A 15,302-nucleotide genomic window follows, 5' to 3' on the forward strand; every position below is an offset into this window, starting at 1 on the left:
AAAACGCGCCAAATGAAAGACCCAAATAACATATCTGCCTGCTATAACAAGTCGATTCGTGAAATAAAAAATACACCTCCCAACAAACTTCCCGCTCCATTAGTTATGGCTGTTGGTGAAGATAAAGAATCTGATGATTCACCTTTTGACGACGACGACGACTGCATCAATATTTTTGCACCATTTGCTCAAAAATCAGCAAATATCACCGAAGCATGGAAGACAGAAATAATTAATTACACCAAATTAGACCAAGCACCAGTAGACGTTGACATTTTAGAATGGTGGAAAACACTTGAGAATTCCTTCAAAAATTTGTCTAGAATGGCAAAAGATATTTTTAGTATCTGTGCAACTTCAGTGCCATCGGAAAGATTATTTTCGCAAGCTGCGATGATAATGACCAATAAAAGATCTTCTCTAACTTCTGACTCAGTAAAAGCTCTTTTATGTATCAATGCTTGGGCAAAGTGTGTCTTAAAAACGAAAATTTGTGGCAATATTTTTTAGGTGCATAGATAGTCTTTTTTTTTAAATTCACTAATTCCAAAATTCTAAAATATAATTCAAATAATATCAAAGTTCAAAGTATTAGATTATGAATAGTGAAATTTATGAAATTGAATGAATGAATGATATGAATAGTGAAATTTAGTGAATTTATGTAAAAATTATGTAATTCGAAGGGGGCCGCCACGGTAGCCGAGCGGTGCGAGACCTGCGAAGCTAATGTGTATTGTGGTACTGGTTTCGATTCCCGGTCTTAGGCCTTGGATTTTATTTAATGGTTAATATGAGAAATTTACAGTAAAGTACATTTGCTACTCGCCTCCGTTCACGGCACTTAATTGGTAGTTGGACGTTAAGCCCCGCCTGAAAAAATAGGCGATTACTTTACTTTGCTTACTTTACTTATGTAATTCGAAGTCAAATAGATGTAGTTTTTTTTTTTTTTTTTTTTTTTTTTTTTTTATTTCTGCATGCTCCATACAATGTATAATACATGCTGGTATACAACATTTAACAACAATAATAGTTGATAATACTAACAAAATAATAATATTAAATTAAATGATATAATAAAATAATAAAGAATATTAAAATCATAATAATCAAAACAGAAAGAAAGATAATTATAAGAAAGATAAACAGAAAGAAACAGAGAAAAGAAAGATAATTAAATAAAGAAAGATCACTTTTGGGTCGATTGACTTAATTACAATTTATCAAAATTGATGTTATTTACAAATTTCACAAATAACGGTAGAATTTCGTTATGCAGCAGTGACAAGTGACTCAATTCCAAGTTATTTACCAAAATAGCCTGAATTAAATGAAGGCGAAAATTTTCAAGCAGCCTGCAATCAAAAATAATGTAGTAATATAATAAAAAATAGATGTAGTAATATTGAACATATATAATAAAATCGTATCTTTTAATAATTAATTCAATACCCGTAATGATTATTTATTAATAAAGATTTGTCTCGTTTCTCGTGCAGCACTATCCGTAAAATTTTATAAAAAACAAATAGTTTCCGTAGCTGACAAAGTCAAAATCACTTTGAACGGAGCTATAAAAATCCGAAGTAACATTATAAGTAACATGTGAATGAACATAAAATATTGAATGATACAAAATTGCAAAAAGTCTATTTCTTGGATAATCGCCAATGAAAGCGAAAAAGAAAAATGAGGATCAATTCATTGATATTTTCATTTAGATTCCTCTGATATTGTGTGCGGGTATTATATTATTATTATTATTTTTACTTTCAATCTTTTATTGAAAATTACAAACTGCAACAATTGTTGCAACAAGTGAATGCGGTTAATGATAGCACTTATCAGGATAATTTAGGCTGAGAAGGCAGTAAGTGGTGACACCCCATTATAGTGAACACTTTTTAAAAAGTAATCGCCCATTTTTATACTTTACTAAAAACAATTCATTCTGACAAATAAAGAGTAGTCAAACGCGGGATTCGAACTGGCGATCTCGCACTCACTAAACCACGCTCTTGACCACTAGACCAACACCCGCCCCTTGAACATGTATTATTTTCTGCAGTTACGATAAGAGTAGATCTCGAGGCCATCTTTCTCTTCAATCACCTTGGAGGATTATCTCCAGAAAGAAGATATGTGTTCAATTAAAGGATTAGGATGAGATGCTGTAGAGGAATGAAATTTGAGAAGCCGAGTTTTCGCCAGATCTTTGACGAAATGGGACTCACTAAGCCACGCTCTTGATCACTAAACCAACACCCGCCCCTTGAACATGTATTATTTTCTGCTCTTACGATAAGAGTAGATCTCGAGGCCATCTTTCTCTTCAATCACCTTGGAGGATTATCTCCAGAAAGAAGATATGTGTTCAATTAAAGGATGAGATGCTGTAGAGGAATGAAATTTGAGAAGCCGAGTTTTCGCCAGGTCTTGTTCCGCTTGTAGGATTTCCTAGTTTGATTGCTGTCTGTGTGAGGGAGTATGTCCGTGTGTGCGTGTCTAAGTGTGGAGGAGAGCTACATGATTCTCTCTCTCCGACTACCATGAAGTGATGGCCAATATAACGTCCAAACAGCTCACCTCCATAGTTTGGTATCTACCCAAAAACGACGAAGAATTTTGTTGGGTATCTGCATAGTGTCTTCTTTTGGGCCAACAATGCCTAGAATAAGGCCAGTGAGTCTTCATTCACTTGTCAAACAATGCCCATCAAACTTATTTACGATGTATACAAAACAATGTCTGGAAACAGTTTTTCAACTTAACTTTTCTAAAAGTGAAGAGAATGTAAATAATTATTGACCTGACCCCATTATGGCTTTATGTTTAATAAGGAATGTCAACAACATACTTTGGGTATTTTTAAAGCGATGTATAATATTACTTGAATTAGCAAGATTTGTTTTATTAATAAGAGACCGAAATTGTTTAAATCATTTTTAATTTAGATGCCACTTCACTGCTTCGAGTTTTGAAGTTTATGAATATTTCTTCTAAACATTGCACAAACATTTTCCGTAAAAAATGCAGCTCTAAGGGGAAAGTGGAGTTTAGCTGCCCTCTATAAAGTGCATTTAAATGTAATGAACGACTTCATTTCCCTTATAATATTAATAGATAAACAATATATTGTGCAAATAAAATCAAATTTGTCACAATTCTTTCTCACTTCCTTGTTTGAATGATTCGAACAATTTTTGAAGCGATTTTAGGTAGGCACCTTCCTATTGTATTTTATTACTACTGTCTTTTATTGCTACTGTATTTTTTACTTCCGTTTTATTAAATAATAAATGTTCAAACCTAAAATGGTTACATTTCTTTTTGTTCCTTCTCCAAAAATTGACATACGAGTAAATTAATAATTCGATATCAGTGAAAAGTCAGTTAGGCAACATCCCAGTTTTCTGCATTTACACCCCTCTGTTCGGGGTATAGTTTTATTAAAAACAAAAACATCTATATGGTCTTGAAGCTCAATAAATATACCACTTTTCCCTGTAATTGGGTGACTCCTTAATTCATTAATCATTGAAAAAATAAAGTTGAAAATTAAAGAAAAATTTCATTGTTTATTAGAAACGTTTTTAGGCTCTGGGTTAAGCATTTTTATAGGAAATTTAATGCTCTTTCGTTTGGAATAAGCAGATTTGTTGTAGGATAATGGATAGAAAAGTTATGGCCATTTTTATGATGAAAAAGTTTAAAATGCAAATATCTTGGACATTATTGAGAATCGGGTCAGAGTGAATAGAATATTTTTTTGTTGCATTTGTGCTGCTGAATCACCTACCGAAGTTTCGACCTCTCCTCCACGTATACCCTGTATACTCTTGCCATTTGTATGAAGTGAATAGTATTTTTGAAATCATTGAGGTGCGATTTAAGCACCGGTACGACTTAGGCGACCTCTAAGAACGTTTTACGTTCAGAAAAGTTGTAGCGTGTACTACATTTTTTTTCCTTTTCCTCGTCTATTTTTGGATGTTAGAACGTTTGCATGTATGTATACACACACTTTGTGTAGGTATGTGTGAGAATAGCAAGTGTATCAGTGTTGGTGAGAGGCTTCAGGTACTCCAGTGGGAACGTTAGAGTTGCTGCTGTCAGCTCGTACTACAATCCCCTTCTAAAGCAAGTTCATCCACTCTCCAGACTAGTTTCTCCTTTGTTACTCTTCTCTCTCCCTTACACACACCATTACATGTAAACCTACTATCTCTCTTTTCTTTCTGCTGGTCGCCATTTATCTTCTTCACAGATGACGTGACGTCTAGCTAGAGAATAGAGGATAGCTTCACGTTTCTCCGACCTTGCATCATACACACTTATACACGACGAAGCAACTTCCCCAAAAACCTCATCCTATCCTCGTTATGCATATAAATGAATTGCTGTTGCCTCTGAACCACTTTCCCCTCTGTCTATAACCAGACATTGAAGCTATCCTCTACCCAGTAACAACCACCTCACCATGAAAGAAGGTGGAAGATACTTCTCCTGCCTGCTGGCCAACATACCTTCCTCATATTTACATTATTCATTCGCTCAATTAAATTGAAATAAATTGTGATATAATATTCTACATTCTTCGTGGCTACCTCACTCCTAAACTTCTCTTTAAATTCTTTTCCCAATAAATCAATGATTATTCCTGTTATTGCCTATATGTTTAATGAGTTTTTAAGAATTCTTAACTACTTATTTAAATAACAAACAGATCATTGTGATGGTCATCAAATTATATAGCTTAATCTTCATATGAAGGTTATATATTGGGAAGAGAGCTTAACTACTCGCTACTAAACAACTGAACAAAACCACTTATAAATAACTCAGGGCTCAACTTAGGCAGTTCACTAACCTGGACCTCTCAATCAAAACTTAAAAGAAAGAAACCAAAGACTTCCGAACAACCAAGAAGACTCCTTATGCCCTAGATCTACCATAACAGTACAAAACTCACTGACATTCCACAAAGAAAAAACTTCTTAGACTTATATGGACATACAGAGCCGTATTGTGAGGCTAGAACCAAAGTTTCTGGATATAAATCATCAAATAGAATCCTTAGAATGCAATGTCCCTTATTGTATAGTTAACGCCTCCTTTTAGGACTCCAACAACTACAAGACTTCAATTTTGCTAATGAACATTGACTGGGTAAATTTTCACACAAAAACACAGAGTATGTACAGGAAATTGTTTTGTGTAGATTTTTGGATTTGGAACGCCATAAGTTTGGAATGGCAGAAGAAATTGTCGTAGTTAAGTTATAATTAATTTAGTAAAATAGTAACATCCCCTCGTAACATCTGTCAAGGTGTACGTTTCAACACATACTAAATCCGACTGTTCAACTTTAAATTAATCGCAAGTGCACGTTACCAATGGCTAATTTGCGGTGTACAATAAGGCCAAAAAAAAAAAAAAAAAAAAAAAAAAAAAAAAAAAAAAAAAAAAAAAAAAAAAAAAAAAAAAAAAAAAAAAAAAAAAATAGTAACAGTAATTAAAAAACAGTAAAAACTTCAAAAATCTAGAAATGGCAATTACTTTCTGCTTATTTTATTCAATTTGGAAATTTTGGTTTCGCATATTTAATCCTTACTAAGTGCAATGAATTGATTTTCAATCAACTGCAATTCGGAGGCAAAAGTTTCTAGAATTGAAGTAAAATGTGGAGATTATTTTAAGACAGCCTACTTTAAAATTGACTATTGGTCCCATCTAAAAGAGTTTTCAATGAATTAAACAACTTGATAAACTAACACTGTTGAGTGCTCGTGAACACGTTTTCTTGCAAATCAAACGTAAATTTCTCATACGAAGATAAAAGGAATCCTGGAAAATGATATACCGTTAGAAAACCCATTAGACAAGGAAACTTTTATAAAAAGTGCCAGCACACCTAGGTCTGATAATGATCACGTAAAGGCCTAATGAGTTTCCTTCAAAAATTTCGATTACTTTTATTTTTCCAGCATTCGGAGGAAGATTGAAGCTGTTTGAAGGAATAACTTATGCTTCGAAATGGTATCAATTTTTAGAAAATTTATCTGTCTTTCTAACCGTGTCAACAAGAATCGAATTCGGTCTAAAACTTTCTGAGTAATAACATTTTAATTGCAAAAAAGTAATGATTTAAAAAAAAAAAAATTAAAGTGACGTCACTCAAGAACAATGGAAAATACGAAGTAAGCCAATACGTCATTGAGCTCCACTTTAGACGTACTATACCACGGTAGGCCTATGGACATTAGTTACTGGTTCACCCTGTATATAATTTAAAGTAAAAAGAACAACTACTTAGATACCGCTTACTCTGATAAAATAAACTAGTCATTTTCAACACCTGAAATTAACACTGCAGACAAAGAACATTTAGTAAACTTCTAATTTATTGAATATATAGATATTCAAAGAGCACACGTTTTCACCTACTATTCTAGCTATAGCTTCTGTTATTATAATAAGAATAATTTACAATAATATCGAGTGCGATTAATGATTTATTTATCTGAATAAAAGACTGATGAAGTTGTTCAAAAGGTATACGAATCTATTTTAAAATAGATTCTACATTGGCGATTAATACGAAGTGGGCGAGTTGTGACTGTGCCCAATGTTGGCCACCTGCTAATGCTGGCACTGGATACCAATCGCCGGCACTCCATCTCTCCATAGAGCCACTTTCTCAATCTTTTTTTTTTTTTTTTTTTTTAGGGGCGGTCCCCGAGCGCTAGCTCATACCCGCCCCACGTATACACTCCACCGTTCAACCAAACAACCACAAAATGAGCTCTCAACACTCACAAATCCCGGCCAACAAAGCAACAAAGCCAACAGGCACAGACAATCACAACAACTACAATAACAACACAACACAACACAACAACAACAACAACAACAACAACAACAAATCATCAACAACAATCACACAATTACAATTAAATAAAACAAATAAAATCACACACACACACCCAACACAAACTCGAAAAACACGCACCAAATCAAACTCCCAACAACACCCTCCAGCCAACCAACCAGATCTACTTCATCTACCAACCACCGGAAAGCCACATAAGCAGACGCGTTCTCCAGTAACAAGGGGAAAACGTCTCCAGCCAAGCAGAACGGAAATTTATATTAAATTTATTTAAATTAAAGAATTTATATTATTAACTTTTTTCGCCATCTAGTCTTTATTTTTATATTGTATTTTATTTTGTTCAACTTTTGTTTAGAAAGAAAAAGAGGCCGACAAACCTATACCAGGTATCAAACATTGGAACTGGAGAAGGAGTTCCATTTCAACAGGTACCTGACCAGGCGGCGAAGGATAGAAATAGCGCACGCTTTATGTTTAACCGAAAGGCAAATTAAAATTTGGTTTCAAAATAGGCGAATGAAATGGAAAAAGGAGAATAAAACAAAAGGCGATATTGGCGCGAATGACGGTAGTGACCTTTCGCCGCAGACTTCGCCTCAATGAAACGAAATGTCCACTCCAAACCCCTTCAATTAAATTTGGTCGGTTCTATACAAGAAAATAATAAAATTAAAATAAACATTTACAAACTATACCAACACCGTCCACACATTTTTGAACATAAATAAAACATTTGAAGTCAGTACCGTAAATAGATTGTAATATTTCCGTGCCAACTAATTTATTTTCAATTACTTTTGTTGCTAAAGTAAAATTTTTTTAATTAATTATTATTTTTAGCGAATTTTTACTACAAGTTAATTCGTTTTGTGTTTTTATACATAGTGTATAAATTATTTCATAGGTGTACATTATAGTTTTTAAATATAATTTCTTCTCTTATTTCGTTCAACCAAAGGTTAATTTAAGAGATAAAAGACTCTATATTTTGGTGCTGTCACAGTGAAAAAATAAAAAAAAATTGTGCGCATGTGCAATTCAAATAAAAAAACAAATTGTGTGGTGGATCGACCAGATAAACAATCGATGTTGAAAACATGGGGATTGTGAGTGGTGGGGACAATTAAGTTTTGCTAAACAAAAATTTAAAAATTAAAAAGTAATTTAATAAGAGAAATAATTATTTTGCAATACATTTGCTACCTGTACTTTTTTTTTTCTTTTTTTTTGTATTTTTTAACATGTGTACGTATTTGTTGTAAAAAAAGATGAAGTAAAAAGAGAAAAGTAAACTATTAAAACTGAAAAAAAACCACATTTTTTTAAAGGTTTTGTTTAAGATTTAAACGAGAATTAACGGGTAAAAAGCCCTTAAAATTAATTTATGTATTTCTTTATTTTATATATATTGGCAAAGTTACCAAATAGCTAACAAAACAAGGAGAACAGAAAGTAAAAGAAAAAACAAAATTATGTCTTTATTTTAGGGGCTTAAAAGACAATAGTCGGCTTAGTTATACAGTCTTAAATTTCATTAAAAAAGTAAATATTTCTATTAATGCACATAGTCTGTACAACTGGGCCAAAAAAAATTTTTAAATTAAAATAAATAATATTATTATTCAAGCAGTATGTTGTGTTGATATTTTTCTGATGGTAATCTGGCGTTTAAGATGTGGTGTAAAACTCGATGTTTAACTTTGAGACTGATTTTCAACGAGATTCGAAAGTAGTTTCGTGGACCGTCATCAAAGCTGAGCTTGGGAGGTTAAAGTAACCTTCTTTGATGTGCAATCTCAGTGTTCATTCCAATTAGAAATAACTTCTTTTTTTAAAAGTGAACTCAATTTAAAATTTCTAAAAAAAAGAAGAAAAATCAGTCTTTAAATTTAATGTGATGATTTTTTAAAACATAAAGACACGTTTAAATTAATCTTTTGTGAAAGAGGTTAGTTTAAAGTAGAGAATGTTACTTCAACTAAGTCTCTTAATACTCTTGCTAGGAATGCGCGAGCGAGGAAAATTTATTGCTTCACCTCCAACGCATCACTGCGTATTGCCAGCGCTTCGCGTCAGAGCTGGCTAACCTTCGCGGAGTTGCAACAAGCGCTTCATCAGGCCATTCGGATCGTCCAAACCCGACACCTCGCTAAGTAGCTGCAGGAAGCGTGGAACTCTCAATCCCGGGCTGCGTTTAGTTCGCCAACTGAATCTTTTCCTCGATTCCGAAGGTTTTTTTTGCGGGTTGGCGGGCGCTTAAACGCTGCCTCCCTGCCATACAGGTTCCGTCATCCGATTCTGTTGCCCAAGGATCATCATCTCATCGATGATTCTCATTTCGCTTGCTTCACGCTGGCACCTTAGCCACTCATGCTTTCATCCGTTGCCATCTCATGGTAATAAGTACCTGTATACGCTTCAACAGCGATCCAAGTGGCTTCTCCCTGCTTTTGACATCAAGCTTGGTACCATTGTCATCATCAATGCCAGTGGCCGCTTGGGCGCATTGTTGCCCTCCATCCTGGACGGGATTCGATCAACCGCGTTGCTGACGTGCAAACCCCTTTCTGGCGTCATCCGCCGACCCTTAGTAAAGATGTGTCCCTTGCCCACGCAGTAATCACTGAAGTTGAGGCTTCAGGGCGGGCGGGATGTTAAGCCGCGTGCCGCCCTTTCTTGGCGGTACCGTTTGACAGTTTTCCCTCTATTTCTTTTTCTGTCTCTGCCTCTCTCTCTCTCATTTTTTCCTTTCTCGCACTATGCGTCTTTCGCGCTAATCTTTTCCTTTCTCGTCGCCGCTAAATATTTTATTTTCTACTCTTTTGTAGTTATGTTTATTCTTAGGGTTCCCACGCTATCGAATCCTTCTCTACTTTCTCTTAACCGTAGGGTCTTTCCGTCTGCTGCAAAAACAACTTTACAAAATTATAAATATTAGGCAGTTACCTCACATTAGGCCATAAAATAAGAGGCCTTGAAAGATAGTGAAATAGTAGCAATAATACCGAGGTATTCGCATGAGTGAATAACTATAGCAACTTATATTGTTTTTACAAAGTATAGAATATTGTAGTCCATTAAATAATTATTTTTTTCTCTACATCATAAAAGCGTGCAGCTCAATAATATTCCTACAATGTCATCAGTATAGTGTAAACCGGGGACAATTTAATAGAAGGGCAACCCCAATCCGCAAGCCAAGAGGTACGCCTGTTCGTTACCAAATATCCTGCATTGAATTACTGTATTACCCCCTGTGTAGGCGGTGTTAGTTCAACTTCCTGACAACAGCTGCGAATGTCTACCAAGCTCTTTGAGCTGTTATTAATTTGTGGAGTTTCTTATCGAAAGTTAATAAGTCTTATTTCGTCTGAAAAGCGCAAAAAAAGAAAAAGCACTAGCAAGAAGTAGCCGGCCTGCCTGTACATTACGTATGAAGCATTCTCAAAAAGGCGGCAAGACGTCGATAACCCTTTAAAAACCATGTTCAACAAGTAATTTATTGTAACACAATTCAAAAACTCCATTTACATAAACCTTAATGCTAAGTTTATAAACGTCGATCCAATTCATTATGAAGTTATGATAACCTCCTACGAAATATTTTATTACCTCAATTACAATTTAAGGCATTTAACAAATGCCTTAAATAATTTCCATCCCTTAAAAGAGTCTATAACTGTTACGTGAACATTAATTTTAAATTGTAAAAAAGTTATAGAATTTAGGAATCACTTTGAACACATCTGTTGTTAATAATCTTATCAAATGCTACTCCAATTTACAAAATGTCCAAAATAAGTTTTTTATAACAGTTTAAAATAACAATGGTTCCTTCCTCGTTAAATTTTTCTATTTATTTGATTTTGTGTGTGTTTATTAGAATACCTAATAGTAGCTACGGATTGTTTCCATAAATAATTACTTTGTGGTTACCCAATTAATTGTTGAAAATTAGTTCAAAGTTCAATAGTAACGGAATTTTACGCCAAATCTAGTAGCCAAATTCACTTTAAAATACTGAGCTTTTCAGTTTTATATGATCTGTACATAAAATAAAAATTAAAAGCAAACTGTAAACTTAAATATAAATAATTTATATATTTAAATTTGAGATACGTAAGAGTGCCGTCTTATTATTTGTTCTTATTCATTTTAAGTGTAAATCAGAAGAACAAAAATAAATAAATATTTTAGAATGCTATATTTAAAAAACGAAAAAAAATTATATATAGATCTCTCGAGGAAATTTTTTTTAAAAAGTGAGCTAGCGATTTATTTTTAATTTTTGTAAGAAAGTTTTGGAAAATATTTGAGAGTGAATGAAAATATTTAAAACAAAATCTTCTTTTTTCTTTTGGATTTAGAGCACGAGAGATTTTTTTAAATTAAACTTTAAGCATGTACCTATTTAGATGTTCGTATTTCTATAAAAAAAAAAAGCATAAAAATTTAAAAAAAAAATTACAAAATTTTAAAAAAATTATCCAAAAAAAATGATAACAAAAACAAAATCAACTAAAAATGCTCGTGTTTCGTGTCATCATAAAATAGAATTTAACTGGAAAAAAAATACGTAATATATAAATTTATAGTATATATAAATTATTGAAGAAAAGATGGAGAGAAGTGAAATAAATTTTGACATAAGGTGTTTTTTGTGTTGAGTAAAATAATAATAAAGACTAGGTTTGGAATACTGAAACAAAACTGCAATACGTAAACGAATGCCTTGCTGATGTATACGTAAAATTATAAATAAAAAAAATTATTTTTGATGAGAAGGTTTTAAATTTAACTGTAAACAATTTAAATTAAATTAATAGTTTAATAACTTTAAATTAAACTATTCCCTCTAAAATTATTTTTTATTAAAAGTCCAATCCTTTTTTTTATGAATATATTTTAAGGAATATTAAGGAATCTAAATTTTTTCAAAGCCACGTTATATTAATAATAAAGTGTGCACCTCTTATGTCATTATTTATAAAATGTAAATTAGTATATTTTTGAAATATTTTCGCATATGTGGTGTTATTCGTATTAATTTTTTTTGAAAAATAATTAATTATAAATAGTACATTTCAAATGAAATTTGCTTTTATTTGATGGTGGGATTTGTATGGCTGTGTCCTCTACGAGTTTTTCGAACAAAATAATTGAATTTTTAGCTTTTCTCTTCAATTTATTTAAAAAAAAAGGATTAATTAAACGAAATCCGTTTACCTGTTTTTTTTTTATTCCCTCCAAAAAATATTTTCAAACTGTTTTGAATCGAATCATAAAGTAAATTTTCCCAAAGAACATGTCAGAGGCATCTATTTCCAAAATTGATCTTGTCAAAACTACCTAATTCAAAATAATTGAAAAACAGAGTAATCCTTATTGTGACAGTAGTTTTAAAATTTTATCTATTGACGAAAATTTTAGATATCTCAGAATGTTTTGAAGAATATTTGGCTCTATTACAGTAGCAATTTTATGCATGTTAATTAGTATTAACAAAAAAACGCTCTAACTAACAAAAAAGCTTCTTATTTGAATCAAATTCTTTTACGATCTGTGGGCAAAGAACTGTTTTGGTACCACAACAGCATAAATATGAATCGTTTATAAAATTTAAAGTTTTTTAGAATGAATATTGCTGGGAAAGTGATACTTTTCTTTCTATTTCAGACCGGAAATTTATGGTCAGCCATGTTCACTTTCAGGGAGAGAACTTTGGTTTGTTGCAGCTCTATACCATCAAATGGTTCTTTTCAAGCGATCTGGGCCGCTTTGGTGCTTGTAAAATCTAGTCTGATGGGCAGCAGATGATTATTCTCTAGCCAGACGTGATAATATCTCAATTCCGATATATTTTGGACAAGAAATCTTTTGGAAACTGGAAGGCCTCATAATTTCTTGATCCATGTTCTTTGCGACCGTATCAATTTATCAGTTAACTCACAATAACTCTTTAAGAACAGTGAAGGATCTGCGAATTACAGTATGAATCCAGAATCTTACCCATTAGCAGCTTATGCTTAAAATACGTGGGACATTCAAGAATTTATGAGACAAATTATTGTAGAAATGAAGCAGTTCGTATTTTACGAGAGTTCACCCATTAGTCCGTGCGATGTTAACCAACCGCATGTCACCGAGTAGTTTAGCTATCATTCGTGCCGTTTACAAGTTCTACTGCGGGTGATGGAGGCGAATTATTTTTACAAATTCTTTGCGTTTTTTTAAAGAAATTATTAATGAAATACTTTTAAAATTAAATTCATCATGTAAATTTATTTAAAAATTAAATTCACGACTAAAAGCAAATGGACACAATCATATTTCTACCACCTTTAATAAAAGAAGAAAATCCATTTTCCCACAAACCGTAGAAAAACCAACTTTTCTAACGGAGTAACAATAATAATTTTTTTTAGTACGAATGTGTTGTCTATAATGGGTCAATATTTAATTATTAAGGCCAAATAACAGTTCCTGGATTTAAAAAAAAGAATAAATGTAAAATAAAAATACTAAGTTATTAAACAAAATAAAATGACTGTTTTTAAAGTTTTATATTTGTTTAGTTTGTCGGGTCCTCAAATCTGAATATCTGTGAGTGAGCGTTAATATGGTATATTTTCCAGTAACACATTTTTTGAAAATTCAAAAAAAAAAAAAAAAGAAAAATGTATAGTAACTGATAGAGATATAAAACACAAAATCAAGAAATCAAATACCAAGTCATGTTTGTAATTCAATACTCAATTAAACTTATTTTGTATGGTATTGAATTATTTATATATATATATATATATATATAAATAAATATATATATAGTGTATAATTGTGTATATGTAGAGAATTCTAATTATAGTAAAATAAAAAAAAAAAGGTTCTGATTATTAATTGCCAGTATTGTTATTTTACGAACCTAAACGTTTTGGCCAATGTACAGTTCGGTTAAATTGATTGGATCTGCTATATTTACAATATTTTGAATTTAAATCCTCAGTTTCTTCTTAGAAAAAAGGAAGAATATCATTTTGAATCAACAACTGAAATGTTTAGGTCTTCAACGTGTTGTGGAACCACCGCCATTCGCCTTGATAACCAAATAAAGTTGGTGCTGATCTGAGGTACGATATCTTAGTTAACCTGTTTTCCTCGGTTATAAAAGAGAATGAATCATTTTCCCACACATCTTATTGTCTAGTTGCCTGGGTATTCAGAAGGTAGGCTAGTCGGGATAGTAAGGTTTTCATGGTATCCTCAAAATACTGGAGCCATATTCTGTCGCTGTAAAAGTGCAACTCACCCTTCGGCCCAGAAAAGTTGTATAGGAGAGTTTATTACTTCAACAAGGCCAGAAAGACTAGACTGTGCAATGGGGAAAGACTTGCATCTCATGTGCCTGAAGTGGTTAGCCTTAATAGGCTAGAAACTAGAAGAAACGGCTCCTACTTGGTGTAATATGGCTGATAAACTCATGGCTTTTTGTAGAAGAATCATTTGCGCCTTTAATTTTTAACCAAGAGTTTTTCTGTTGATACTGAAGAGTAATCGTACAGATTGGAATGGAGATGTGGTTCAATTAGAAGGGTGTCACAACAATTTCGTGAGTCGCAGTAATATAAGTTGACTGGCCAACACGCAGAAATCTAACCTAAACTTACCTCCAACTTTTAGATTAGAGAAGTATGTTTAGAACACAATCTACAGTTGGATTCATGTTTCTACACAGTAGGCTTCATGTTTCTATGCAGATGGATTCATGTTTCTATTCAGTAGGATTCATGTTTCTATGCAGATGGATTCATGTTTCTATTCAGTAGGATTCATGTTTCTATGCAAATGGATTCATGTTTCTACACAGTAGGCTTCATGTTTCTATGCAGATGGATTCATGTTTCTATTCAGTAGGATTCATGTTTCTATGCAGATGGATTCATGTTTCTATTCAGTAGGATTCATGTTTCTATGCAGATGGATTCATGTTTCTATTCAGTAGGATTCATGTTTCTATGCAAATGGATTCATGTTTCTATTCAGTAGGATTCATGTTTCTATGCAGATGGATTCATGTTTCTATTCAGTAGGATTCATGTTTCTATGCAAATGGATTCATGTTTCTACACAGTAGGCTTCATGTTTCTACACAGTAGGCTTCATGTTTCTATGCAAATGGATTCATGTTTCTACACAGTAGGCTTCATGTTTCTATGCAGATGGATTCATGTTTCTACACAGTAGGCTTCATGTTTCTATGCAAATGGATTCATGTTTCTACACAGTAGGCTTCATGTTTCTATGCAGATGGATTCATGTTTCTACACAGTAGGCTTCATGTTTCTACACAGTAGGCTTCATGTTTCTATGCAGATGGATTCATGTTTCTACACAGTAGGCTTCATGT

General features: G+C 32.7%; 1 protein-coding gene across 4 annotated transcripts in view; it reads left to right on the top strand.

Moving 5' to 3' along the window:
- LOC141453154 (homeotic protein antennapedia-like) overlaps nt 1-9,088 on the top strand; it is a 1,160,806-nt gene extending 1,151,718 nt beyond the window's left edge. For all 4 annotated transcript variants that reach the window (XM_074125977.1, XM_074125975.1, XM_074125978.1 and 1 more), the window contains one exon: nt 7,254-9,088. In XM_074125977.1, coding sequence (XP_073982078.1) covers nt 7,254-7,501 — 248 coding nt within the window. In that variant the 3' untranslated portion in view covers nt 7,502-9,088. The remainder of the gene's footprint in view (nt 1-7,253) is intronic.
- The last annotated feature ends 6,214 nt before the right edge of the window (nt 9,089-15,302 follow it).

This window comes from Rhodnius prolixus, unplaced genomic scaffold (genome assembly GCF_049639745.1).
Source record: "Rhodnius prolixus isolate KJV_2025 unplaced genomic scaffold, Rpr scaffold_3, whole genome shotgun sequence".
Classification (NCBI taxonomy): Eukaryota; Metazoa; Arthropoda; class Insecta; order Hemiptera; family Reduviidae; genus Rhodnius; species Rhodnius prolixus.